This window comes from Panicum virgatum, chromosome 2N (genome assembly GCF_016808335.1).
Source record: "Panicum virgatum strain AP13 chromosome 2N, P.virgatum_v5, whole genome shotgun sequence".
NCBI classification, from domain to species: domain Eukaryota; kingdom Viridiplantae; phylum Streptophyta; class Magnoliopsida; order Poales; family Poaceae; genus Panicum; species Panicum virgatum.
In genome coordinates this window covers 9,543,293-9,568,419 of record NC_053146.1, presented here as the reverse complement: position 1 = coordinate 9,568,419, position 25,127 = coordinate 9,543,293, and the positions used below count along the sequence as shown (strand labels likewise).

Below are 25,127 nucleotides of genomic sequence, written 5' to 3'. Positions count from 1 at the left end.
GAAGTCAAGAACCGATGCTACTCGTCGCGCATCACAGAGAAGGAGGCAGTCGATCTGGCTGTCCTGGGACTCGCTAAGCCGATCAAGGATGCGGCTTTCCAGTTGGAGTTCACATCTTTGGCTCACCTGGTGCAGAAGCTTACAGCGTACGAGCATTACCATCCTGAGCTGTACCAGGACAAGTTCAAGCGCCATGTAAACATGGCACAAGCTGAGGAATCTGACGACTCTAGCGAAGAGCAAGAAGTAGCCGTGGCAGAGTGGACCCGGGGGGCAAACCCTGTCCCGTGCAAGTGGGTCAAACAGCAGGGGCTTGTGAAGGGCTTCGACTTCGACGTGACGAAAGCAGAGCAGATATTTGATTTGCTCCTCAAGGAAAAACAGCTTAAGCTCCCAGAGAACCACAAGCTACCGACGCCACAAGAGCTGCAGGGGAGGCTGTACTGCAAATGGCACCACTCGTTCACTCATGCCACGGGTGAATGCAAGGAGCTGCGTCGACAGATCCAATCGGCTATCGAACAAGGCCGATTGATCCTGGCTCAACACACCATGAAGGTTGACATGAAGCCCTTCCCACCGGTTAACGTTGTGGAGCTGTCAGACTTCGGATCCGAAGACCAGGATCTAGCATTCCAGATCAACATGGTGGGACCTGTGCGGCGCCATAACAAGCAGAGGAGAGAGGTCGTTTCTGGCAAACGGCCGCAAGATGAACGTGAGTTGGAGCAGCAACATGTGACTGAAGAGCAAGTACGTCGTATCCGCAACCAGCTCCCAGCTTCTAATCGGCTCCTGGAGAAGTACCAGTACCAGTACAAGCTGCGCCGCCGACGCGAATCGGAAGAAGACGAGTACGAGCACCGCACGGGAAGGACGTTGGGAAGGCGCCAGGCTATACGCGACCACTGGCATTGCCCGTTCTTCAGGTATTGTTGGAATTCCGGCATGAGCCGATTACCTACTATAGATGATTGCTTGGAGTGCAGGCCTCGAGGGCACCAACAGGACAAGACATCGGTGTTCTGGCGTTTGGGGCCCAGAACACGTCAGGACGACCATGTGGGGCGCCCATCCGGAGGTGATTCAGAGCTAGAGGAAGAAGACAGGTACCATCGCCCACGGTGGTGTCCTGACGGGCTCAATTGGTCGCAGAATCGTAGAGTACAGCGCTTGCGCAACCTCGAAGACGCAGAAGCAAAGTATCTTGACGTGCTGAGGAAAGTGCGTCCGGATCTCGCGGAGCAAGTTAGGCGACCGCAGAGGGAAGAGAGGCACCCCCCGAGGATGGAGTGGCGCCCCAAGCAGACAAAAGCCGATGAAAAGCCATCGGCTGACGTGAACATGGTGTTCGTGCTCCCGTCGGAGTTTCGAGCACCCCAACCGGAGGAATTGGCCGTCGCGCAGCTGGATCTCGGCCCACGGCCAATCATTTTCGAGAAGCCCAAGGAGAAGAGCTACAAACACTTGAAGGGGTTATATCTCAAGGGCTTCATTGACGACAAACCTGTGAACAGGGTGTTGGTCGACACTGGTGCTGCAGTTAACCTGATGCCATATTCTGTGCTGCGCCGATTGGGTCGTTCTTCTGCCGATTTGATCAAGACCAATGTGATGCTCAACGACTTTAATGGACAGCCATCAGAGGCGATGGGGGTTCTTAATGTGGAACTGACCATGGGCCGCAAGACTGTACCGACATCATTCTTCATCGTTAACAGTAAGAGCACGTACACGGTGCTGCTTGGAAGAGACTGGATTAATGCCAACTGTTGTATCCCCTCCACAATGCATCAGTACCTCGTCCAATGGGACGGCGATGAAGTAGAAGTGGTCCCTGCAGACGATTCCAGCGAGGTCTCCATCGCGGATATGCATGCTTGGGATGCAGAAGGACAAGAGCCGATCTCAGGGATCGTCCTTGAAGACTGTGATCGGATCGAGGCGACAAAAAATGGATTGAGGCTGGTCTTATCCACTGGCCTCACAGAGTAAACGCATCCTGGCATGCCACGGGATGTAATAGAAATAGAGAGGCCGGTCCCGGCGACCGGCCCCAAAAAATAGGAAAATCCCGTTTGGGTTCAGAATTGTTACATCATGTACACACGATGGCCTGCTCTGGCAGTTGGCCACTCATCGACTATTTGATTTCGAATTATAATGGAAGTGTAGAGGCGGCCAGCCCATGCGGTTGGCCAAATAATTTTTCTTGTCATCTCCCTGTGTTTGCCGCTGATCTTGCAGACAATGAAGACTCGCCTGCGTTCGCAGTTGGTTTCTCCGACGACGGCAAACTAGGATAAGGGTTCACGTCAGCTGACGATTTGGAAGAAGTTGACATCGGTTCTGGGGATAAGCCACGGCCAACATTTATCAGCAAAAAGTTGGATCCGGTTTTGCGTGAGGAGATGATTGCATTACTGAAAGAGTATCGGGACTGTTTTGCATGGGACTACACTGAAATGCCCGATCTGGATAGAAGCATCGTCGAGCATCGGCTCCCGCTCAAGAAGGGGTTTCGGCCGTTTCAGCAACCAGCACGTCAGATGAAGGCCGAAGTCCTAGAAGAAGTTAAGAAAGAGGTGGAGAAGATGCTGGATGCTGGGTTCATCAGGCCGTGCCGGTATACATAATGGATCTCTAGTGTGGTGCCGGTACAAAAGAAAGATGGCCGATGGCGTGTCTGTGTCGATTTTAGAGATCTCAAAAGAGCAACTCCGAAGGATGAATACCCAATGCCTGTTGCAGAGACGTTGATCAATGCCGCTGCTGGCCACAAAATGATGAGTTTTATGGATGGCAACGCCGGTTACAACCAGATCTTCATGGCCCCGGAAGACGTGAACAAGACCGCGTTCAGAGTGCCAGGCGTAGTTGGCTTGTTCGAGTACTTGGTTATGACCTTTGGACTGAAGAATGCCGGTGCAACGTACCAACGTGCCATGAATTACATTTTTCATGATCTCATTGGCAGATTGGTAGAAATCTACATTGACGATGTTGTGGTCAAGTCCAAATCGGTTGGGGGGCATCTAGAAGACCTGCGCCAAGTTTTGGAACGAACTCGAAGGTATGGGCTCAAAATGAACCCAAAGAAGTGTGCTTTCGGTGTATCGGCCGGTCAATTTCTGGGATTCCTGGTGCATGAACGGGGAATCGAGATCGGCCTAAAGAGTCAAGAAGCTGTGAAGACGATGAAGCCACCTACTACGAAGAAAGAATTGCAGAAGCTCATCGGTAAAATAAACTTTGTCAGATGGTTTATCTCTAATCTGTCTGGGCGCATTGAGCCGTTCATGGGTCTGGTGAAGATCAAATCTGATGATGAGTTTCGCTGGGGGGCAGAACAACAGCAAGCTTTCGATGAAATCAAAGAATATTTGTCAAAGCCTCCAGTGTTGGTTCCTCCTCAGCATGATAGGCCGTTTTATGTGTACCTATCCATGGGTGACACTTCTATTGCTTCAGTGTTGGTTCAGAAGCATGACGGACAGGAGAGGGTGGTTTTCTACCTCAGCAGACGCATGTTAGACGCCGAGACCAGGTACCCTGAAATCGAGAAGCTTTGCCTTTGCTTATACTTTACATGTACAAAGCTTCGTCATATTTTGCTCTCGGCGGAAACAATTGTTATATGCAAATCAGATGTCATAAAGCACATGCTGTCGGCTCCTGTCCTGAAAGGCCGACTTGGAAAATGGATGTTTGCATTGTCAGAGTTTGATATCCGATACCAGCCTACAAAAGCAGTCAAGGGACAAGCACTGGTGGATCTTGTTGCGGACAGGATCAGCACTGATATTGCTGCAGTATTTATTCGTGCTTGGGCTATGTTCTTTGATGGATCGGCTTGTGATGATGGGTGCGGTGTGGGAATTCTGTTGGTCTCGCCTCGTGGGGCGACATATTCTTTTTCCATCAGAATGACTGCCTCATGCACCAATAATTTGGTGGAATATGAAGCTGTTCGCAAAGGGATGGAACTACTCCTTGAAGCTGGAGCAGAGGCGGTGGAAATTTTTGGAGATTCGAAGCTGGTGATTTCTCAGCTCACGGAGGAATATAGGTGTGAGAGCGAGGCTCTTTTCCCAATATGGATGCAGTGCCGTGAGTTGATGTCACGATTCAGGTACATCAATTTCCACTGGATACGCAGGACTCTGAACAATGAAGCTAATGATTTGGCACAGATGGCTTCTGGCTACAAGGAGACAGCCGATGGAGTCGACGTGGAGGTTCAGTTTCTTGAACCCGGAGACTGGAGAGCCGATATCTTCAATTACTTGAAGGATTCGGCTCGGGGGGCACCCAGAAGGATAAGACTCAAGGCCATGAAGTACGTTCTGATAGGGGATGACATGTTCTACAGGACCTTGGAAGGACTACTGCTCAAATGTCTGGGGGCTTCAGAGTCAAATCGGCTCTTGCATGAGGTTCATGAGGGAGCCTGCGGTACACACCAATCGGCTCATAAGATGAAATGGCTGATTAGGCGATCGGGTTATTACTGGCCCACTATGCTTGAAGATTGTTTCAAATATTACAAGGGATGTCAAGCATGTCAGAGGTTTGGCAAAATTCAGATAGTGCCAGCATCAGTGATGAATCCTATCATCAAACCCTGGCCATTCAGAGGATGGGGCATGGACATGATTGAACAGATCAACCCGTCATCTAGCAAGGGTCACCAATGGGTCTTAGCTGCTACAGATTATTTCACAAAGTGGGTAGAGGCAGTGCCCATGAGATCAGTAGCATCAAGAGATGTGATCAGCTTTGTCAAAGAACACATCATCCACAGATTTGGGATCCCCCAGACCATTATGACCGATGGAGGATCGGTCTTTATATCAGAGGAGTTCAGAAAGTTTGCCGATGACATGGGGATTAAGCTGATCAGATCATCTCCGTATTATGCCCAAGCCAATGGACAGGCTGGAGCATCCAACCAGAGCCTTATCAAACTCATAAAGAGAAAGATCGATGAATATCCTAGGCGCTGGCATGAGGTGTTATCAGAAGCTTTGTGGGCATATCATATTTCGTGTCATGGGTCCACCAAGACGTCGCCGTACCATCTAGTCTACGGCCAGGATGCTGTGCTACCATGGGAAATCACGGCTGGATCAAGGCGTGTTGAGTTTCAGAATGATCTATCTGCCGAACAGTATGCAACCTTAATGAACGATAATGTGGAGGACCTGACAGAGCTAAGGCTTTGGTCGCTGGAAAAAATCAAAGAGAACAAAGCTAAAGTTGCCCGTGCATACAACAAGAAGGTCAAGCCTAAGGATTTCCGAGTTGGAGATTTGGTTTGGGAGGCGGTATTGCCATTGGGAACTAAAGACAAAAAGTTTGGTAAATGGTCTCCAACTTGGCATGGGCCGTACAAGGTTGATCAGGTTTTGCCTGGGAACGCATACATGCTCGAGGAATTGGACGGTGTCAAGTTTCCTGTTGCTGTCAATGGTCAGCATCTCAAGAGGTATTTCCCGAGCATGTGGGGAGGCGAGTAATGAAAGCCGATGACATCCATCTGGCTATATCACGACAGGCCAACATGTTGAGTTGGCCAGTAAAAAAAAAAGAGTCATGAAAGGCCAACACGTTGAGTTGGCCAGTAAAAAAAAATCATCATGACAGGCCAACACTTTGAGTTGGCTAGTGAAATATATGAAAAGCGAACAGCCGATGTGTGACCATCGACTTAAGATGTTTTTAAAGGACAGTTACAAATCTCAAGTTAACAGGCAGTACTAATTCTCTCTTGAGCCTATCTACTGGTTCAGGAATTCCACTATGGCGTGGATGGCTTCAGTACGGACGGCGTCTGCTCATGCTACAATTGCTTCGTCATCCTTGTCATCGCCTGTGACTATCTGCCGACTCAAGAGTGGTGATTGGAGCGGATAGAAGATCCTTGATGAGTTGAAGCTGATGTGTCAAGTTAGCTGATTGCTGCAGAGATAATGTTTCTGCTCCAGGGACAATCAGACCCATTGATGCCGGGTCGAAGGAAACCAAACCTGAAATGTCAAAGCTCTATGGACATCTTTGGAGTTAGAACAATGTGCATTTATGAAGTTATCGGCTGGTTCAGAATTGGTTTTGTAATGTCACCTGTTCTGGAGAAGAAGTGTTGGTCGGTTCAGGAGCAATCGTCCCATCAGAGCTGGTATTAGCATCAAGAGCATCGACTGTATCAGCTTGTTCTTCGTTTGTATCCATCAGTGCATCAGGAGTTGCAGCCGTCTCGTGTTGATTCAGGCCTTCTACATTGGAGGTTTCTTCAGCTGCATCCTGGAAATAGAGTTATAATCAACCAAGGTACATATGTATGATATAAGTTCTTGAATGATGAGTTACCTGGTTGGTGTTGGACTCTGATGGACTTGGGGAAGCTGGCGCTAGTTTCTTGATCACTCGCTTCGTGATCATCTTCCTTTTCTTGGTCAAGACTCGGGGGGCAATGCTTGCAGAAGTTTGTCTTCGCTTGGAAGCCGACTGGAGTAAGTCTGGCTGAATAGTCATTATCACTTTCTTCATTGGTGGTGATCCTTTGCAGAAGAGTACATTAGGAGCAGTTGGAAGGAAGTGAAATGGCTCCCCAGTGCTGGTCATGGGTTCTGGACCATCTTGTTGCTGCTGACAGGATGAGCAGGTTCAGCCAAGAGAAAGGGATAGAGGACTTAGGAAAAATAAAATGCATAAATTCAGTACCTCTTCCTCGAGGATTACATATTCAGGATCGATTTGCTGCAGTCGAGAACTTAGAGACTTTCTGAAGACATGAGTTTTCCACATGTTCCACCAAGTATCAAAGCCGATTGATGAGGAGGTGAAAGATAAATCGGCTGGTATTGAAATGTGGAGATTGTCAAACATGTTGTAGCATCTCGAGCTGGTGAGACCATCAGGCAGATCGGCTCTGCTCTCCACCAAGTGGTGAATATGGAAGTGGGGAGGGACCTGTCATAGGCCAAATTGCCGAGCTGCTATGACTGGTTGGTAAGATTCATAGCCTGGTTTGATGATTCTATTAGAAGTGTTGATGCCAACAGGAAGGAAGCTAGGTCGAATCATCAAAGAATATAGATGCTGAGTGCTGTCATCATCGGCAAAGCTATCTAATCTGAAGGCAGTTGGGTTTTTGAAGGATTCAGATTCAGTAAATGGGAAATATAGGGGATTATCTAGTCCTTTGTAGAAGACTCTGAACCAGTTTGTTGCATCTGCTGAATTTAGTTTACTACCAGGGAGACTGAATAAAGCTTGGCCGTAACTGGTACATCTAATTGGTTTGCCATTCTCGTTGGGAAAGGAGTTCTTGGTTAGGCTTTGGAAGTTGGGAATATGGTGCTGGAAGTACAGTTGTGCCCACAACTGGATAAACCACCAAGGGCCTCCAGTTCTCAGTTTCTTGTGGTTGAGCAAGTTAGATGTCATCAGATGGAGATATCTGTATGTTTCTCCAAGAAAAAGTTTGCCTAGGCCGGTGTGATTACCATGGGCCAGGTGATAGGCCAAAGGGAGATAGTTCTTAGTTGGAGCTAAAGAAGGGCCACAGAAGATGAAGTGCTCTAGCCAAAGATTTAAGAAGTCTGTGTGTTCCTTCTCAGTCACTGGACCTTTTGTTTTCATGTGCTGACTCATGTAAGTGCCCCAGTTCGTGCAGTTAACCTTGGAAGATAGCTTGAAGGGGACTTCTGCCATTTTGTGAGCAGCAGGATTAGGGGAGCTAATGTCTAGTCCAGTGATCATGGTAACATCCAGCAGAGTAGGGGTCATGGGTCCATGACCAAAGAGGAAATAATTCAGAGCATCAGACCAGAAATGGCCGATGGTTTTCAGAAGATTTTCATCTTTGTCAAGGGGTGACAGTGATAAGTTAAGTGCATCGGCTATGTTCAAATCCTGCCATAAGGGTATGTGAGCTTTTGCTACTCTGCTGTACCATGTAATCCAGCTCTCAGGTGGATTAGGCCAGGCTCTTAAGCAGTCGGCCCAGAGGTTCAAATCAATGTTTTGACTCACAAAAGGGATCCTATTTGCTTCGCAAGAGATCAAATCTGTGGGGGTTTCATGGGTTTGTGGGCCAAGACAGAAAGATTTTGGATTGGAGGGATGCGGCAGAAGGATGTCTGACACCTGAATTTCAGAAATTCAAAAGTATGTGTATGGTGTCATATTTCAGAGTTTCAGTTTCAGAAGCTTAGTGAGCTGAAGAAAACTAAAAGACTAGGCCGAATATTACCTTCAGGCCGCAGATTGCCGTATCATCGGTTGCAGAGCTTGTCGTTCGAGTTGCAGAATCTGCCATGGTACAGATCTGTCGACTTAGGGTTTGCTTGCTGTGGGCTCTGATTCGAATTTTGGCTGCTTGGAGAGTTCTTGCTCGGATTTGTAGAGCTTATTTTCGAATTGCGTTCGGATTCGAGAGTTCGTCGAGTTCGGTTCAGACTAGAAGTATTATTCTTCTGCGGGTTGCTTCTAGTTTGAATTTCGTCGGCTCTTGGATATTTATGGAAGCCTGATGCGTTGCCATCGGCTTTTTGGAAGGTAAAACAAAGATATGAAGTTGGGGAAACTCGATTTCATTAAAAGGAAAGTTCATTACAAGGAAAGCCGATTTTACAAAGGAGTCGATCTTTCGGCTTTTTTATTCTACTCCTACAATACTACTACTACTGTTCGTAGGTACCTAGTACCTACGACGCTTGGGGCTTCGGGCTGGCACATCCCCGCTGCCGTCGTCGTCGCTGCCGTCGTCGTCGTCGCCGTCGCTGCTGAAGGCGCTGCTGCCGCCTTCAGACCCGGAGTCGCTCCAGCCGCCGTCGTCGCCGCTGACCTCCTCTTCGCTGTCCTCCTCGGAGGACCCGAGGAACCGGAAGGGCTTTCCGCCCATCGGCTCGTCATCATCGGAGGGGGAGTCGATCTCCTCTTCCGAGGAAGAGTCGACTCCGTCCGACGAGGGGTCTTCTTCCTCGTCCTTCTCCGACTCTTCTTGGAATAGGAGTCGGAGGTCTTCTCCTTCAGTCATGGGCTCGTCCTCCTCAGAGGCGACCCCGAAGTCGAACTCCTCTGCGTCCCAGTGCAGAGGAGCCAGCGCCTCGTAGGCTGCTGTTGGGTCCCACTCGGGGGGTCGGCTCTCGGCTCTCTGGGATAGAGTCGATGGAGGAAGCCGAGAGGGAGGAAGAGGAAGAAGGGGAAGACGAAGAAGAAGAAGAGTCTCCAAATGAGTTGGAGCCGGAGGAAGAAGAGATGGCCATGGCTGCTGGAGGATTGGGGTGGTTTTCTGCGTTATTGGCTTTGGGAGGAAGAAGGAGTTTTGCTGTGGAGAAGAGTCGATTCGGGTGAGATTAAATAGTGAAAAGGTGGAAGACGGATCGGCAGTTTTCACGTTCTACGAGGAGCCAGTTGCAGAGACGTTGCGTCTTCCTTGGTGGTTGCAATGTGGTTAATGAACATTAACGGGAAGATGAAGCGACGGATTGGTTTTGGAATTATCATTGCCAAAACCAGGGGGCATGTGTTATCGCCATAAATTAACAGGGTTAATTTATGGGCCGAAAGCAAGATGGGCTTAAAACAGAAGATTGAGGAAGGCTTGTAAATCGGCTCCTGCGTGAGCATATGGGCCACATTGGCCGTGTATCCTTAGATTTAGTTTAAGGTTAGAGATAGAGTCCAATCGGGACAAGATTAGTTTAGATTGTTTCCCAAGTCTCCGGACTATAAATATGTATCCTTTGTTATTCATAAGGAGAGCGTCATCACGTCTCGCAAACAACAACTCTCGGCGCATCGCCACCCCTATTCCTAGGGTTTCATCCAAGTAAGCGTCATGCTGCCCTGATCGCTTCTTGCGATCAGGGCAGCGTTGTTCTTGCTTTTACCTTGGTATTACTCGTACTGAAGCGTTTTTGATGGCGAGTAATGCTAGTTATCCTGATATTCGTAGCATGGCTTTAGTAGATCTGTTGTGCTTCGTTGCTTATCATCTACGAATATCATGTTGTCTCTGTGCAGTCACGTTTCAATCTCATGCTAGTTCTTGTTGCATAGAATTAGTCGCACAGAGGCAACATCCTGCTTCTTTTAAGTTTAATAGATCTGATTTGTTATGGTTTGCTCTTATCTTAAGAGTTTGCGTAATATCTGCTAGGTTAGGCCTTACAAACGGATTGGATGATCCGGTGGAGTAGTAGATGCTTTATCTTAGCCTTGATAGGGATTGTTCCGGGAATCGGCTCTTGCTAGTTCTTAGGCCTCTGTTTTGGGTTATGGTTTAGTTATCTGTTACGTTCATTAGGCCTAGTCACGTGTAGGATGTTCCAATCTAGCAGTGAAGCTTTTACCATCGTGGATTAGATTAGTTAGATTTAATTGAAGCAGCTTTACAGTTATTTGCTTATTTCATCGAAATCTGGATGGTTACAGATCCGATCTGACACCGGGACTCGATCGGCTCTTTAAAGCCGATGCAAGAGTCGTCCCGGGGAGCCGACCACGGCTCGGACTTACGTTTACACGTGTCTTTGTATGCAGGAAACTGTTCGGAGCACATCTGCACCCTCCTGATCGGGTATAGGTCAGGTGGCACGCCTGGTTTTCCACAAAACCTCCAGGCGCGTGACGGAATTGCGGGCCGTCGACGAGGGAGCAGTGCCTGCCAGCGCCCCAGCAACCTCCCGGCTCTTCGTGTTGCCCGTCGTTACTCGCCGGTGGGTTTCGACCGACAACAATGTCTACTGTAGGAAGTATACTATGTGGCACTGGAGATCATGGCGCCGGGCGTGGCCGTTGTCCTGGGCGGTGTCCTAACCTCGCGGAGATCGCGCCGGCGACCTTGTGGCTCCAGTGGGCGTCGTGGCGATTACTGTGAAGGGTACTGTCCTCCAGGCGTGGCGTTGCAGAGCGTCGAGGGTCCTGCAGGAGGGGGTCTTGCTCCGGTCCAGGTCCGGACCGCGTTCGAGGGTCGCGCCCATGCCGTCCGAGGGTTCCACAGCGGAGAAAGTACGCGGAGTAGGAAGCACAGTGGCAGGAGCAGTGCCGGACACGTCTGTGCAGAGTGTCGCAGATTCCCACAGTGTCGCTGTAGTGCTGGGGATGGCGTAGCAGTGACCGGAGTTGGCGGACGGGACCCCGGTCACAGCCGTTGTGCGGCATGGCGGCCTGACGCCGTCCGACCCACGCTCTGCGGCGGAGTGGTTGGCATTTAATGCCCTTGTCTGACGGGCAGGTGAGCAGATGGGTTACTAGCTCCGTCAGCCGAGGGGTGGCCTCGAGCGAGGCGGAGTTGGTCCGCTCTCCCGAGGGCAGACCCGCTACCCTCGAGCGAGGCGGAGGTGCGATGCGCTTTCGAGGGCCTCGGCGGGGAGGCCTCGAGCGAGGCGGAGGTAGCTCCGCGGGTTAGAGGGAGGTCTTGGATGGGCCGTACCGCGGAGGTGGGCTGTAGGCCGAGTGAGGACTGGGCCTCTTTGGGTCCTGGAAAGGACTTTGGGCGTTGTAGGAGAGTTGGAGCTATTGAGCAATCCTTCTTTCCCTTCGGATCGGAGGAGGACTGTAGGTCCAGGCTTGCTGTGGTTGTAGAGCCTGGCAAGGTGGCAGGCACCATGGGCCTGATTGCGTTTTGCATTTTGATTGCGATTTGGTCCCTGGATTAGGGTGCCCCTAATTGTGGTACCCGACAGTACGTAATATACCATATACCGGGACTTATGAGAGCCTGGGCGATTCGACACAAAGAGCTTCACAAAGAGGAGGACAGGGAGGCTATTGCCACTACTTGCCGCATGCTAGAGACGGTGGTGATGGACTTTTTTTTTTCAACAAATGGATGGATGTTTAGCAATAGACTGGGTTTGTAATCCTTTCCCTACTCTGTTGCGATAAACATTTGTAATAATTGGCCGGATACATCTTCACTAATGTAGAGGTCGGGATTTGACAATTCCTTTATCTATACCTATTACTAAAGCGAGTAAGGTTTCCACCTAAATTTTTTAGTTTGGTCCGTCTTGTGTCATTGACATGTGAGCTTTAGTTCATCCCATATGCGAGTCGGACTAGCCTTTCATCAATAGAAATCCTAATTGGAACCTGGACAAATCAATCAGAATCATAATCGGAACCCGGATAAATTAGTCAGAATCTCAAGCGGATCCAAGACAATCAATATCTCGCATGATCACAACATGACTTGCACACGGAGAACGAGCACAAAGTTGGATTACCCATAGCAATTCACGGACACTATGCTAATAAAAAAAAACAGTAGGTAATATACCATATACCGGATCTTATCAGCATATACAGCATAACCAAGCGGCCAAGCCAATGGGGCGTGATTCTTTATCACTCGAGATGATGTTCCGCAAACCATCACCTCAAGGCACCTTATTAACCGGGTCATCGCTGATGGTCCAACAATATAGTCTGCATGCTTGTATAGAGGAGAGATCTATATGCATGCAAGGAGGACATTGACCATGTTGTATCCTACATGCATGCAGATCCGAAAACTAAAAAAGCTGTAACTAAACCAAATATTTAAAATAAATTTGAATTACGCTATTATCTTTATTATGATAAGGTCTTTGAAACAAGACTACACTTGCCTATGATTGCACGATATATTTTTTAAAATATTTTATTAAAATGCTCAATATTAAATTTCAGATCTTAGAAACAAATAATTTAAGAACATGAACAATGATTATTTTCTATAAATAAATATTAAATATAACAAACAAACAATAATATATAACGAACAAAATATTATTCATCGCGAACATTTGATTGTATAGGATAAATGAAAAAACGTATATGACAAAAAAATGAGTCAACATTACGGACCTATTTAATCTACAAAGTGAACAATAATTTAGCATTGTGAATAAATTAGTTAGATACAGATAAATTTTACGCAAAGACAAATATATCTACATCATAGAAATAAATATATATACATGAGCTAAAAAATTAGCATATCAAAAAATAAATCATTTCACCCACCAATTATGAATCCAAAGTACAAATAAAATAGTATAAATTGAGTATGATCCACTCCTAAATGTGAAAAAAATATTTTTATAATAATATACCATTCTTCATTTTGAATAAGTGGTTTGCATAGCAGATAATTCAATTAGATATATATTTAACAATATACAATTATAAAATAAAACTATGAAAAAACTAATAGCTTGTCTATAAAAGAAGAAGAAAAAAATCAAGATAAGAATACAAAAGGAAAATAAATATTAATAAAAGGAGAAAGAAAAAAGAAGGCTTAGAATTAAATAATAAGAAAAGAAAAGGAAAAGAAGGAAGGAAAGGAGTAAAAAGAATAAAGAAAAGGAAAGAGAAGAAAAATTTGTAGCGAGACCCAAGCATAGCATGCATACCTATATGCTGCATAGGTGCTGCATGTAGGGATATAAATGGTACGGATATTTTCCTATCATATTTGAATTCATTTCGGTTTGGAAGGGTTTTTATCTGTCTGTATCCGATTCCGGATAGGAATGGCACCCGCGGATGTGGATGCGGATGCGGGTTTGGCAAATACACGCCCACAGGCAAATCCGCGGGGTTGGGGAAAATCCGTCCGCAGTTAGACCCGCGGGTGCATTTTTGCACCCGCACCCGCCGGGTTTCGGGCGAGTTTCGGGTGCCCGCGGGTTTTGCAACAGCTATAATAAGAATGCACAAATCCCTCAATTCGAATAGTCAAACAACACATTTTTAAAATAATAAGAGCAAACTAACAATTAATCCATAAGTTCAAAATCACAAATCACAATCAGCTGGCTGCGAGCCTGCGACAGCGGACAAATCAACCAAGGGGCAAGATCGAAGTGGCGAGGGAGGGAGAGGGGCTCTGGTCAGGCCGTGAGGCGCAGGCGCTAGCCGCCAGTTGGGGACACGAGGGCTGGGCGCGTGCGTCCTGCCGCCTAGACCGCTTGTCGCCGGGATGAGGTCTGGTTTGGGGAGGGGGGCGGGAGGCTGAAGCTTGCAGCCTACGGGCTGCCTCCTGCCTGTGTGTGGTGCCTGAGACGAGGCACGGGTGGGGATCGGAAAATAGAAGTTAGGGTTACATCTTGGTATTTATATGTTGGATAAATAGGCTGGGTCAAAATATTATATGGGCCAGAGTTTAGGTATTGTGCGGGTGCGGGTTCATCCACGGGTGAAAGTCTAGACCCCGCCTGCACCCACATATTGCGGGTGCATCCGTGGGTTAAATTTGAGACTTGCACCCGCATCCACCGGGTCTGAAATCCACGGATACCCGCATCCGCGGGTGCAATTGCCATCTCTAATTCCGGATGTTCAATATCCGTAACTGATCTGTGTCCAAATACTAAAAGTTATATTTTTATAATATCGATATCCGTTACAATTTTATCCGATATAAACTAACACTATATATATCCGACTCTGTATTCGAATAAAATATAAAAATAAATATGATATTAGTAATATTTGTTCGTATTCCATTCATTTATATCTCTATCTGCATAATAAAATCGGACCCGAATTGATGACATGCAACATGCACGGAATTAATGTGGCAAGCTGTTGTCTGAGGAAGTGAAATACTTTTGGGTCGAATTAATCTAGTGGGCTGAATGTGGCTAAATTGGCTGAATCTTCGGAATGATTTTTTTAAGACGATGGATGTACGATTTGAAGCCTGGGGACATATAGTCTACCCCAAGCCAATGTGCTCAGTGCACGGAAATCAATACAGTGGTCATCTAGTCATCTGATTTTTCTTAGGAAATCAGGATGGCGATTTTTTTCCTCTTTTTTTTTGAACGCAAGGATGGCGATTTTTTCTCTTTTTTTTGAACGCAAGGATGGCGATTTATTCATGCAAAGCTTTTAGGTCTTAAGATGTGCACAATGACAAGCAGAGCAGCCCGTTAACATGCTGGTTGGGCCACCGGCCACTAACTGTGTTCCACTCATGGAAGTATCAGCCCACAAGGAAAAAGGCCCAGATCGAAGCTAGGAGGGAACTCGGCTAACGAAGAAGACAAAGAGGCCCACAAATGACACGCAAGTCGCAAGACAACAACAAATTGGCTGGCAACAAAAGAAGAAAACACTTGAGTACTAATTGTTAGAAAATCTGAATGATAAATAAAATAAGTCTATAATAGGTTATTAGTTGGATATTATTTATTAGATTGTACTTGCATGTATACAGTATACTCCTTTCTAATTAGAGTGTCCGCGGGCATCCGATGAATAATCGAATATGGAACATATTATTAAATTGTATTGAACATCTCTTAAATTGGCTAATATCTGATGGGTATTGAACATCTTATTAAATTATATGATATATACGTCGGATACTGAACATCTTATCAAATTGTCCCGTATCTTCATATTAAATTGTTCGATACCAATGGATATTGAACATATAATATTTGTATATGGTATTTGATCTAGATTTGCATTTGCTATTAAAAAACCTTGGACATATTAATGTACCATTTACATCCCTGTCGGAGAGAAATCCACGACCACCATTGAAAGTGTGCACACACATGCCGGATCCAAAACTCGGCAGTAATGCTGAGTAAACTGTCATTTAGAAGTAAACTGTTATTTTTGCACTTGTGATTATATATATACAGTTATTTTTGCCCCCTCCACTTGGGTGATTTCCTAGAATAGAGCATTATGTATGATTTATGATTACAGACCATGGAGTAATGATTTTGCAATATACTACGGTCTACGCGGAGCGCCGAAGATATTTAAAAAGGATTCTAGAATTTTTTTTTTTGTTTGACCAATAGATTATGAAAATTAGAGATATAAAGTAGTGATCCTTAGATGCACCTGCAACTCTCTTTTGTTTGATCAAATAGATTTTGAACTAAAGAGAGTTGGAGGGACATCTAAGGGTCAACAATTGACATCCTATTTTCGGTTGAATTTACGAGAGAGAATAAGTTGGAATAAACATAAAGAAAGCAAGCCGATGAACGGAATGAAGTTTGAACCGGATGCCACCGAGTTTGAACTACGCATGCATGTTGCCCTCAACCCAAGGAAAGCTGGAGCTCGGTCTTGGCGGAAGAACCGTGGGAGCGAGCATGCATGCACACAGCCAGATGGAGACGATCCCGATCGCAGGCCGGCCCTGGAGTGTCGCCCCGAGCGCCAGCGCCGTGCGCGCACGCACCAGGGGCGGTGACGTGGGCCCTCGTCCCCGGCGGCGCGCCCGCGCCCCGGCCACGTCTGCCCACGCCAGCCCCCGCGGCGCGTGCAGCGCGCGCTCCCGCCTCGGGCCGCGCGGCGGCGGGCGCGAGCGCGCGCGCCGCCGCCGCCGGACGCGCCGCGTCCACTGGTTGTGGTTGTTGGTTTGTTACTCCTCCTATTAGTTGAGATTTCGGAGGGGGGAAGCGGAGCGCGGAGCCGCAGAGATCGATCTCGCTCTCAACCAGCCAGCGTCGGAGAGCTACGCGTAGGCGCCTAGCCGGCCGGCCAGCCTTGTCCTCCTTCCTCTTCCCCTGCCGTCGTCACCTGCTTGATCCATCACCGCGCTACGTACGGGAGCTACCGATGGACGCCGCGCAGGCGCCAAAGGGAGTGGTGGTCGACGTCGAGGCGCTCGCCGCACGGGGAGGGAGCGGCGCTCCCGCTGCGCCAAAGGTAAGCGGGACCCATCGCCTTCTACCTTTCCGCGTGCGCGCTGCCTGTTTGTGGAAATGCCTGCTTGATCTTGGCTTCGTGCTGCTGCATGAGAGGGAAGGGTCCGCGGATGTTCGTTGTAGCTGCTAGCCTCACGGCAGTTGGTCCTCTGGCTCCTCTGTTGTCCAACTCAAAATTGGGTTCCATCCGAGCCAAGTCTCTTACAGAACTGATGCATTGGTGTTTCTTGATGCAGGAGCCAGCATGGAAAAGGTTTTTGTGCCACGTTGGACCAGGATTTATGGTTTCCCTGGCCTACCTTGATCCCGGGAACTGTACGGGCCGCACCCTTTCTTTTTCTCTCGACCTCCAAATCCGCATCATGCTGTGGTTCTCATGTTTGTCATATTTGTACAGTGGAGACGGATTTGCAGGCTGGATCCAATCACAGATATGAGGTACACTTTCCGATCATTGTTTTTGCGTGCCACTCATCCTAGGCTCCTAGCTAGCAAGCTACATTCCAGCCTAATACTAGACGAAAACTAATTATGTTGGTTCTGCTGTTTATTCTTAATTTCCTCATCTGTAGCTCCTCTGGGTGATCCTGATTGGTCTCGTCTTCGCACTAATCATTCAGTCACTATCTGCTAATCTCGGAGTAGTCACAGGTATTATAGAGACAACTAATTGTCATGCATAGGACTGCTATGTTAAATCTGACGGTCTTGATGGCTATTCACTGACTCAGGATGGCATCTTGCCGAGCTGTGCAAGGCGGAATATCCAACATGGGTCAGAATCTGCCTATGGCTGCTGGCAGAGTTAGCTGTGATTGCTGCAGATATCCCAGAAGGTTAGAACCAATAAAATAATCTTAAATTAGAAAGAAATTCAATGTTGAACTGCCATGTTTAATTTTCTGCTTGTCATGCATAATATTACTGAGGTTAGATTGATATACGGAAAGAGCAGTAGTGTTGTTCAACACTAATTCTTAATGCAGAAGTTAAAATGACAGATTTATTCTTCTGGCTAGTTTTCAATTTGATTGATCCACTGGTTCCTTCTAGAAAACGTTGTGTACATGTTCAATTTCAAGATTTCAGAAATTAATAAAATTCACATCAATGGAGAATTCTTTCTTACGAATATAGAGAACTCTGTTAGTTTCAATTTTCATTTGCCTTCATTACTGGAAAAGAACAACAATAATGATCTAACTTTTTGTTGCTTGGTTGTCGCATCATCTGCTTCTTACAATTGTTAGCATTTTCAGTTATAGGGACAGCTTTTGCTTTCAACATCTTGTTCCACATCCCTGTTTGGGTGGGGGTTCTCATCACCGGCTCAAGCACGCTTCTCCTCCTTGGACTGCAAAAATATGGGGTAATCATCTTATTATTAGACATATAGTCATATACTGAAAGCAATATGGCTCGGGAATAGTAGATTGATTTAGGGAGTGCAAGGCACATATACATATATAGGCAAGGGTCTCTAGGGTTTATAGAAATAGAAACAGAACCAATCAAGAGATCATTGCGTAACAGCACATCATCTATCTATCCCTAGGGGCGGAGCATGGCATCAGGCCTGTGCCAGCACCTAAGGCCCAAAGGGCTGGCTGAATAACCCCTCTCTAACACAGACTTTGCATAGAAAAAATGTTTTTACTCATTTTGTCTCAAATACTCACGCAACATAGAGATATTTCAGGTTCCTCCAGACTATACCAACTTGTCATGCTTCTTACCATCTTTTCATGAAAATTTCCTCCACATACTTCAGGTTCTTTAATAAAAATATTATATTGATGAAAATGGGAACTTCTCTTCCCACCAACAAATTCAAGTGTTATGTAGGCAACATGCTTCTTATCATCTTGAGTTCATGAAAAATTCCTCCAAAGACTGTTCTTGCCAAATTTTTCCTGAATGCTTGATCCACTATTGAACTGGTAGGAACTCTACAAGAAACCTCTGTAGCTCTCCAAACATATGAAAATATCATTTAGTACATATCTTAGCATGTGAATAGGAAGAGCACTTCATTCCATCTTAGGAGATTGTTCTGAGCAGCAGAGGAAGATAATAATCTGTAAAGTTATCTAAATTTCCTAAACAATCTGTTGGGGAGGCCACCTTCGGGCGTCGCCGGAGGTGGCCATCCGAAGAACGGGAAGAAGCAACGAGATCAGCGAAGAGGCTGCCGGTGGAGCCGTCCTGACGGAATGTCCGAAGGGACGAGGCCTTCGGTCATCGCGAAGCCAGATGCCCGAAGGCGAAGACTGCCGGCGAATCCAAGTTGACGGGTCGCCCGAGGGCTCCCTCGGGCGTAGCGAAAACTAAGGCCGCAAAGAGTAATGAAGGGTCTCCGGCCGCAGCCGAGCCAAGAAGCCGAAGGCGGGCTGCCACGAGCAGGCCAGCGAAGGACATCTAACAGAGCGGGCCCACGGGCATGACGTGAGACGGAGTTACGAGTCTAGCTATAAGCCACTCAAGTGTAAATGTACTTAATTGCCCACGGTATATTCCGAGAATCTAGCAGTTAGGGGGCATTACTGGGAATCCAGGCCGGCGGGTAGGTGAACCGCCGGCTATAAATACTCCTGTAACTGTTGATGATGGGACATTGAATACAAATGAGCAGTTACGCTTGCATTAATTTTCGCACTCTCGTTGTTCGAGCTGTCTGCGAAGGAAGCTTCGACCTCAGGTTTTCGGGCTGTTGTGATACCCCTTCGCCCCGAAGAGTATCGTCCACCAACACAATCCATAACTGATGAGAGTTTGATACAACATTTTACTGAAAACTAAAAAGATTTTGACAGAGTTATTCCTAGGACGTTTCCTAGCTATAACATTTTTGCTAAATGCCACTTCTGTTACAGAGATTATGTTGCAATTTTATAACAAAATCTGCTTTTCTAAATCTATTACATCATAGAATCCGTGACCTTTAGTTGACAAAATAACTTCCATATATCAATAATTTGATATTTCCGAGCATATTTTCATGATAACAAAGGGGTTGGTGCCCATACGAGTCATACTGCTAAGTAATACCCCCTTGGAGCTAGGAAGTCAGAAATGTAGATGAATTATAGCTGTATCAACATAAGCCTATCTACCTATAAAACTGATTCCTATTCCATTCTGCATTTCTTAACTTTTTAACACAAGCAAGCAAAGAGCACCCAAATATTTTGAAGGCTCAGAAGCAATCTTAAGGAAGCAGATTGGAGTGCTAATCTTTCTGTCTCGAATACCCCCAAAACATTTGATTCGCCCATTATGAAAGTGCATTCAATCCTGTTAACAGCTCATATCCAGCAACAGTAAAGCTTTTTAATCCCAAGTAGGTTGGGCTATGCTAAAGATGGAACAACATAAGAGCCAGTCACATGAAACAGAGGATAAAAAATTATAAAAAAAGGGTATTAGCATTAGTAATAAAAGTAATTAGCACATAGAAAAATTAACAATTCTTCCTTCCATGCAAAAGATGCCATTATCATATTGAGGTACTGACAATACAGGTTCAACTACAGGATAGACTACTGCATATCTAATTCTTCAAGCTCTAGCTCTACCAGAATTATTAATTTATTAGTTCAGATGAACTCAAGAACTGTTACGGCTACACTCCAGCCTTCTCCAGAAGCATGGACAGTATGTCATCCACAAAGTCTGCCAAGAGCACATCACCAGACTGCACAAGGATCTCCAGATTGTCTGTATGGTCCAGTGATGGAATAAAAAGAGACGCATCTTCAGAACTAGAAATGCCCTTGGAACTTGAAGCAATGTCATAGCATCTATCTGCCTGCTTTGTGAGCCCTATGTGCACATATAGCAGTTCCTCCATCTCCATTAGCCATGGCTTCAGGTGATTTCCCTGGGCATCCCTGTCTTTGAACCCATAATAATCACGAGGAAGCATGTATTCATGCTCCACTTCTCTATCTCCATGTATCAGTTTCTCTATATCACGTCGCTTCAGTAGGTCCTCAAAGAGGCTCAAAATTGCATCGAAGGAGCCACGGGCCTCTAGCAGTGATTCAGAGCAGACTGAGACGGCCCAGACAGCGGCAGCGCACACTGGTGATGACCTGACATGCCGGAGCGCCCTCAGAATACCCTTCAGGAGCTGGGCGCGCAACATGGGGTTGCGGTCCATGATTTCCTTGATGTAGCAAATACAATCGATGAACACAAGGTACTTTGGATCTAGTATGAATCGCATGATGCTCTCCGGATAAGCAGATTGACATTCTCTAATTGCCTCCGCCAGCATCTGTTGGTACTCTATAGGGATGTCAGCAGTGGCTGCCAAGTCTAGTTCGTTCTTCAGGAACCATAGCACATCAACGATGTTCCTTGGGGTGAGGAGGCTCACTGCCAGGTCCAGAACTTTCCTTCTCACAGCAAAATTGCGATTTGCCAAAGCCCCTAGTACATCCATGGCCAGGTCGTCGAACCCTGGGTGATCCACCATAGTCGTGCTAATTTGCTTCAGCATATCAAGTATTAAAACCACGCTGGGTATCTGAAGTGATAATTGAGGTGGAAATACTATGAGAATATTGCAATAGGCTCTTGCCATGGCAAATGCAAAGCCTGGAACAACATGGGACAGTGAGGGAAGGGTGCCCGCGCATGCATATACCACGGTGGCGTGGGGTGACAACATCAGCGAGGCAAAGGCTCTGACACATCTAGTGTCATTGATGATTTCTGGTGAGCTATGGAAGAAGATATACATGACTTTCACCGCAGTCAATTGTTCCTGGATCGTCCACAGCCTCACCATACTTGCGTGCTGCTGGATACTGCGCAAGGATTCATTCATTAAATAACACTGGATGGCATGGAGAGCCTCACCCAAGGCTGCATCCATATTGATGTTGTTGCTGGTGATGGCATCCGAGATTGCCTTCAAGATTGAGCGGAATCCCCTCTTGGTGGCAATTTCATGGTGAGGCTTCTCCAAATTGGAAACAAGGCCAGCGATTAGGCGGCATACGAGCTGGGGCTCAGGGAGTTTACCTCCTTCAATCAACACCAAGGCATGGTTCATAGCGGCGATGTTGGCAACCGGGTTCTCAGACTCGAGATTGGCCATGATCATCCAGAAATCGCCGCATGGGGGGCTGTTCTCCATGGCCACCTGCGATGGGGAATTTTTCCAGCTACTTGGTCAGCCTGTTTGTTGTGTGTTGGGCTGGTGGTAGTGTACGCAGCGCGTGTGAGCTATATAATGCGCAAGGCATTTGTCTTTTACCTGAAAGAGTTATGGATACCATTAATTCTTTTATGTTTGTTGTGTGCTGTATCCAGAATTCCACCTAAGGTGCACTGTATTTAGAATTTGGAATGCGATACAAACAAGGGATGCTTCACATAGAAGCCATTAATACAACCGCATCCGAACCTGATAATCCAACCCCTTTGGTAAATAAGAAAACACCACCCAAGTGATTCTAACCATTTGATCTCCTGATTGTGGTTGTACAAATGGGTTGTGTGTATATCAGTGCTCACTGCTCAGCCAACAATGTGGCATGCAACCCCTCATCCAATTGTGTGTTTGGTTTGAGTTGGCCTTCTTGATCCTTCATGAGATCATCCTACGAATATTGGTGGGTTGATTCCACTATTAATATAATATTTACACTAAACTTGTGCTTATGAGGAATCACAAGGTAGATCTATGCATCCCATTCCCCAAACGAAACAAGAAAAATCAGAAGTGAGATGATGCATCCCGCTCCACAAAACCAAACTCACCATAAACTTTCTCCGAAACTGAACTCCGCATAGTTTTAATAATTTACCATTTATAAAAGAATTTTTCATGCATATGCACTAACATGTAGCCTTTGTTTTGTACATTTATGTAGGTTAGGAAGCTGGAGCTTTTGGTCGCGCTATTGGTGTTCACCATGGCAGCATGCTTCTTCATAGAGATGAGCATTGTAAAGCCTCCTTCAAAGGAGGTTATCCATGGGCTATTCATCCCCAGTTTGAGCGGGTCCGGTGCTACTGGGGACACTATAGCCCTTCTTGGGGCTCTTGTGATGCCGTAAGTAATCTTTACAATATTTCTGTGCTTATCTTTGTGTATGCGGCGTATCTTTCTTTTGTTTTCTTTCAAGGAGATTTTGTCTTGGATAATTATTTTTAGCTACCTACTAGTTTATCCACTAGAAACTAGAACTCCATACTCTATGATAGTATTTCTGATCACGCAATCTTATATTCTAAATGTTGCATGAAATAGCTCAAATTCTCTTTCAGTATAAATAAATTATTTCCTAAATTAATTACAGGCACAATCTATTCTTGCACTCAGCCCTGGTACTGTCAAGGAACACACCCTCATCAGTAAGAGGAATCAAGGTGAACAGATAAGAAAACATTCAAGTTATGTTCTGCAGTGAGGAAACGGCGCAGTAATCAGCAGATATATATATTTTTTACTTGTTTGCACTTCAGGATGCTTGCAGGTTCTTCCTTTTTGAAAGTGGCATAGCGCTGTTTGTGGCACTTCTCATCAACATCTGTATCGTCTCTGTCTCTGGAACCGTCTGTAACTCAAGCAAACTCTCACCTGATGACTTGGCAAAATGCAGTGACATCACCTTGGACTCCTCGTCCTTCCTCCTCAGGGTATTACTTGTGATTACTGCCTGGTCACTAGCTTTTTTGCTAAAATTGTCAACTACCAGTTATAATGGATTACTTATATTGTATTTCAGAATGTGCTAGGTAAGAACAGTGCCGTTGTATATGGCGTGGCACTCCTGGCCTGTGGAATAAGCTCAACCATCACTGGCACTTACGCTGGGCAATACATCATGCAGGTACTACTTCTGGTCTAATAGATGAAGTCACAGAATGTTTGATATCAAGTGGGATTTGTTATTTGTAAAAGAATTCAGATTTGTCACGTGAGAATGGATTTAGTAAATTTATCACCAACTGTACAAGTTCTACATCATTTTGGGTTTTTTAATATATACACACACTTAAGAACATAATGTCTGAAGATGCACAAAGGATCTGCATCTGTCCTAACTCCAAGGTAATCAGATCATTTTGTCCCTACTGTTTTCGCTCAGAAAACCAAACCATATCAGAGCTAGTATCTTCTTCCCCAGTGTATCTAAACTGTTCTACATAACCACCACATTTCACGTGCTAAACCTACAAGCAGTCGTACCTATACCTGATCTACGTTTTGCATGACTTTGTCTTTTTGCTCAGGGTTTCTTGGACATCAAGATGAAACAGTGGTTGAGGAACTTGATGACTCGCAGTATTGCCATTGTACCTAGCTTAATCGTTGCCATCATCGGTGGGTCCAGCGGTGCTGGCCGTCTCATCATCATTGCATCGGTATTGTTTTCCTTAATCTGGTGCATCCACCATTTGTCTATACAAACATCATTTACAGAAATCTTCTGATTAATTAGCTGATCTAATTGGATGAACTGAATCTTCTGGTTGTATAGAGAAAATCTTGTTGATTGATTCGGTTAACTTACTGTAACTTTGGTGCAGATGATATTGTCAGTTGAGCTACCCTTTGCTCTCATCCCACTTCTAAAGTTCAGCAGTAGTAGCAACAAGATGGGAGAAAATAAGAACTCCATCTATGTATGTATAGAAGTCAGTAGAATTTAACAATTTTGTGTATGAATGCACAAATTATTTTATTTCCTTAACTAATTATGCATGTATTGACCGCGTGCAGATTATTGGGTTCTCGTGGATCCTCGGGTTTATCATTATTGGGACAAACATCTACTTCCTCAGCTCTAGACTAGTTGGCTGGATCTTCCACAACTCGATGCCAATTTACGCTAGCGTGCTCATCGGCATCGTCGTGTTCCCTCTTATGCTGCTCTACATCTCTGCTGTGATCTACCTGACGTTCAGGAAGGACACCATCAAGTTTGCGCATCGCGGTGAGCTGCAGGCCATGGAAACTGACAAATCAAAGGTTGCCAATCATTGCAGCAATGAGGAAAACAAGGAGCAACTTGTTTAGTCCCATGTTTGCAGGCATGCTTGCTTTGGTAAATGCCTGCATGTCACGGTTGCAAGCATCAATCAAGTCTGGAGGATGATTCCACGATTCTTGAGCTTGATGACTAAAATTCGAAGAAAAGATGTTGATGCTTATTGATCTTTATACTGCACGCTTGGAGAGAATGGCAGCACGACAACTGGGATTGACACATAGAAGCTCGGAACGGTATAAAGATAATTGGTGAGAACGAGCTTGAAGCATAGTTAGATCTCTTAGTTGTTCATGTACGAATTCCTGCAGAAGCATAATTTTTTAAAATAATATTTAATCTGGGATGACTTCGATGTTGTTTCGGTTGTGAATTATTAATGATCAGAATATGCCATGCTTAGAATAATGCAGAAACAGAAAAAAAACACATGATT

The 25,127-nt window shown here is 45.9% G+C and overlaps 1 protein-coding gene across 1 annotated transcript; it reads left to right on the top strand.

Annotated features, from left to right (window-relative positions):
* Positions 1 to 16,353: 16,353 nt before the first annotated feature.
* Positions 16,354 to 25,099, top strand: LOC120659701 (metal transporter Nramp1-like). Its single transcript, XM_039937921.1, has 13 exons — positions 16,354 to 16,683; positions 16,919 to 16,997; positions 17,080 to 17,120; positions 17,255 to 17,333; positions 17,414 to 17,518; positions 17,942 to 18,051; positions 22,568 to 22,749; positions 22,997 to 23,066; positions 23,163 to 23,336; positions 23,426 to 23,530; positions 23,934 to 24,065; positions 24,231 to 24,326; positions 24,424 to 25,099. Exons 1-13 carry the CDS (start codon positions 16,594 to 16,596, stop codon positions 24,718 to 24,720), a joined length of 1,560 nt encoding a protein of 519 aa, XP_039793855.1. The 5' UTR covers positions 16,354 to 16,593; the 3' UTR covers positions 24,721 to 25,099.
* Positions 25,100 to 25,127: the final 28 nt, after the last annotated feature.

Coding starts and splice junctions, on each gene's coding strand:
- LOC120659701 (XM_039937921.1), top strand. CDS start 16,594: ATGGACGCCGCGCAGGCGCCAAAGGGAGTGGTGGTCGACGTCGAGGCG. Junction 16,998..17,079: donor CTACCTTGATCCCGGGAACT/GTACGGGCCGCA, acceptor ATATTTGTACAG/TGGAGACGGATTTGCAGGCT. Junction 24,066..24,230: donor GTCTCATCATCATTGCATCG/GTATTGTTTTCC, acceptor ACTTTGGTGCAG/ATGATATTGTCAGTTGAGCT.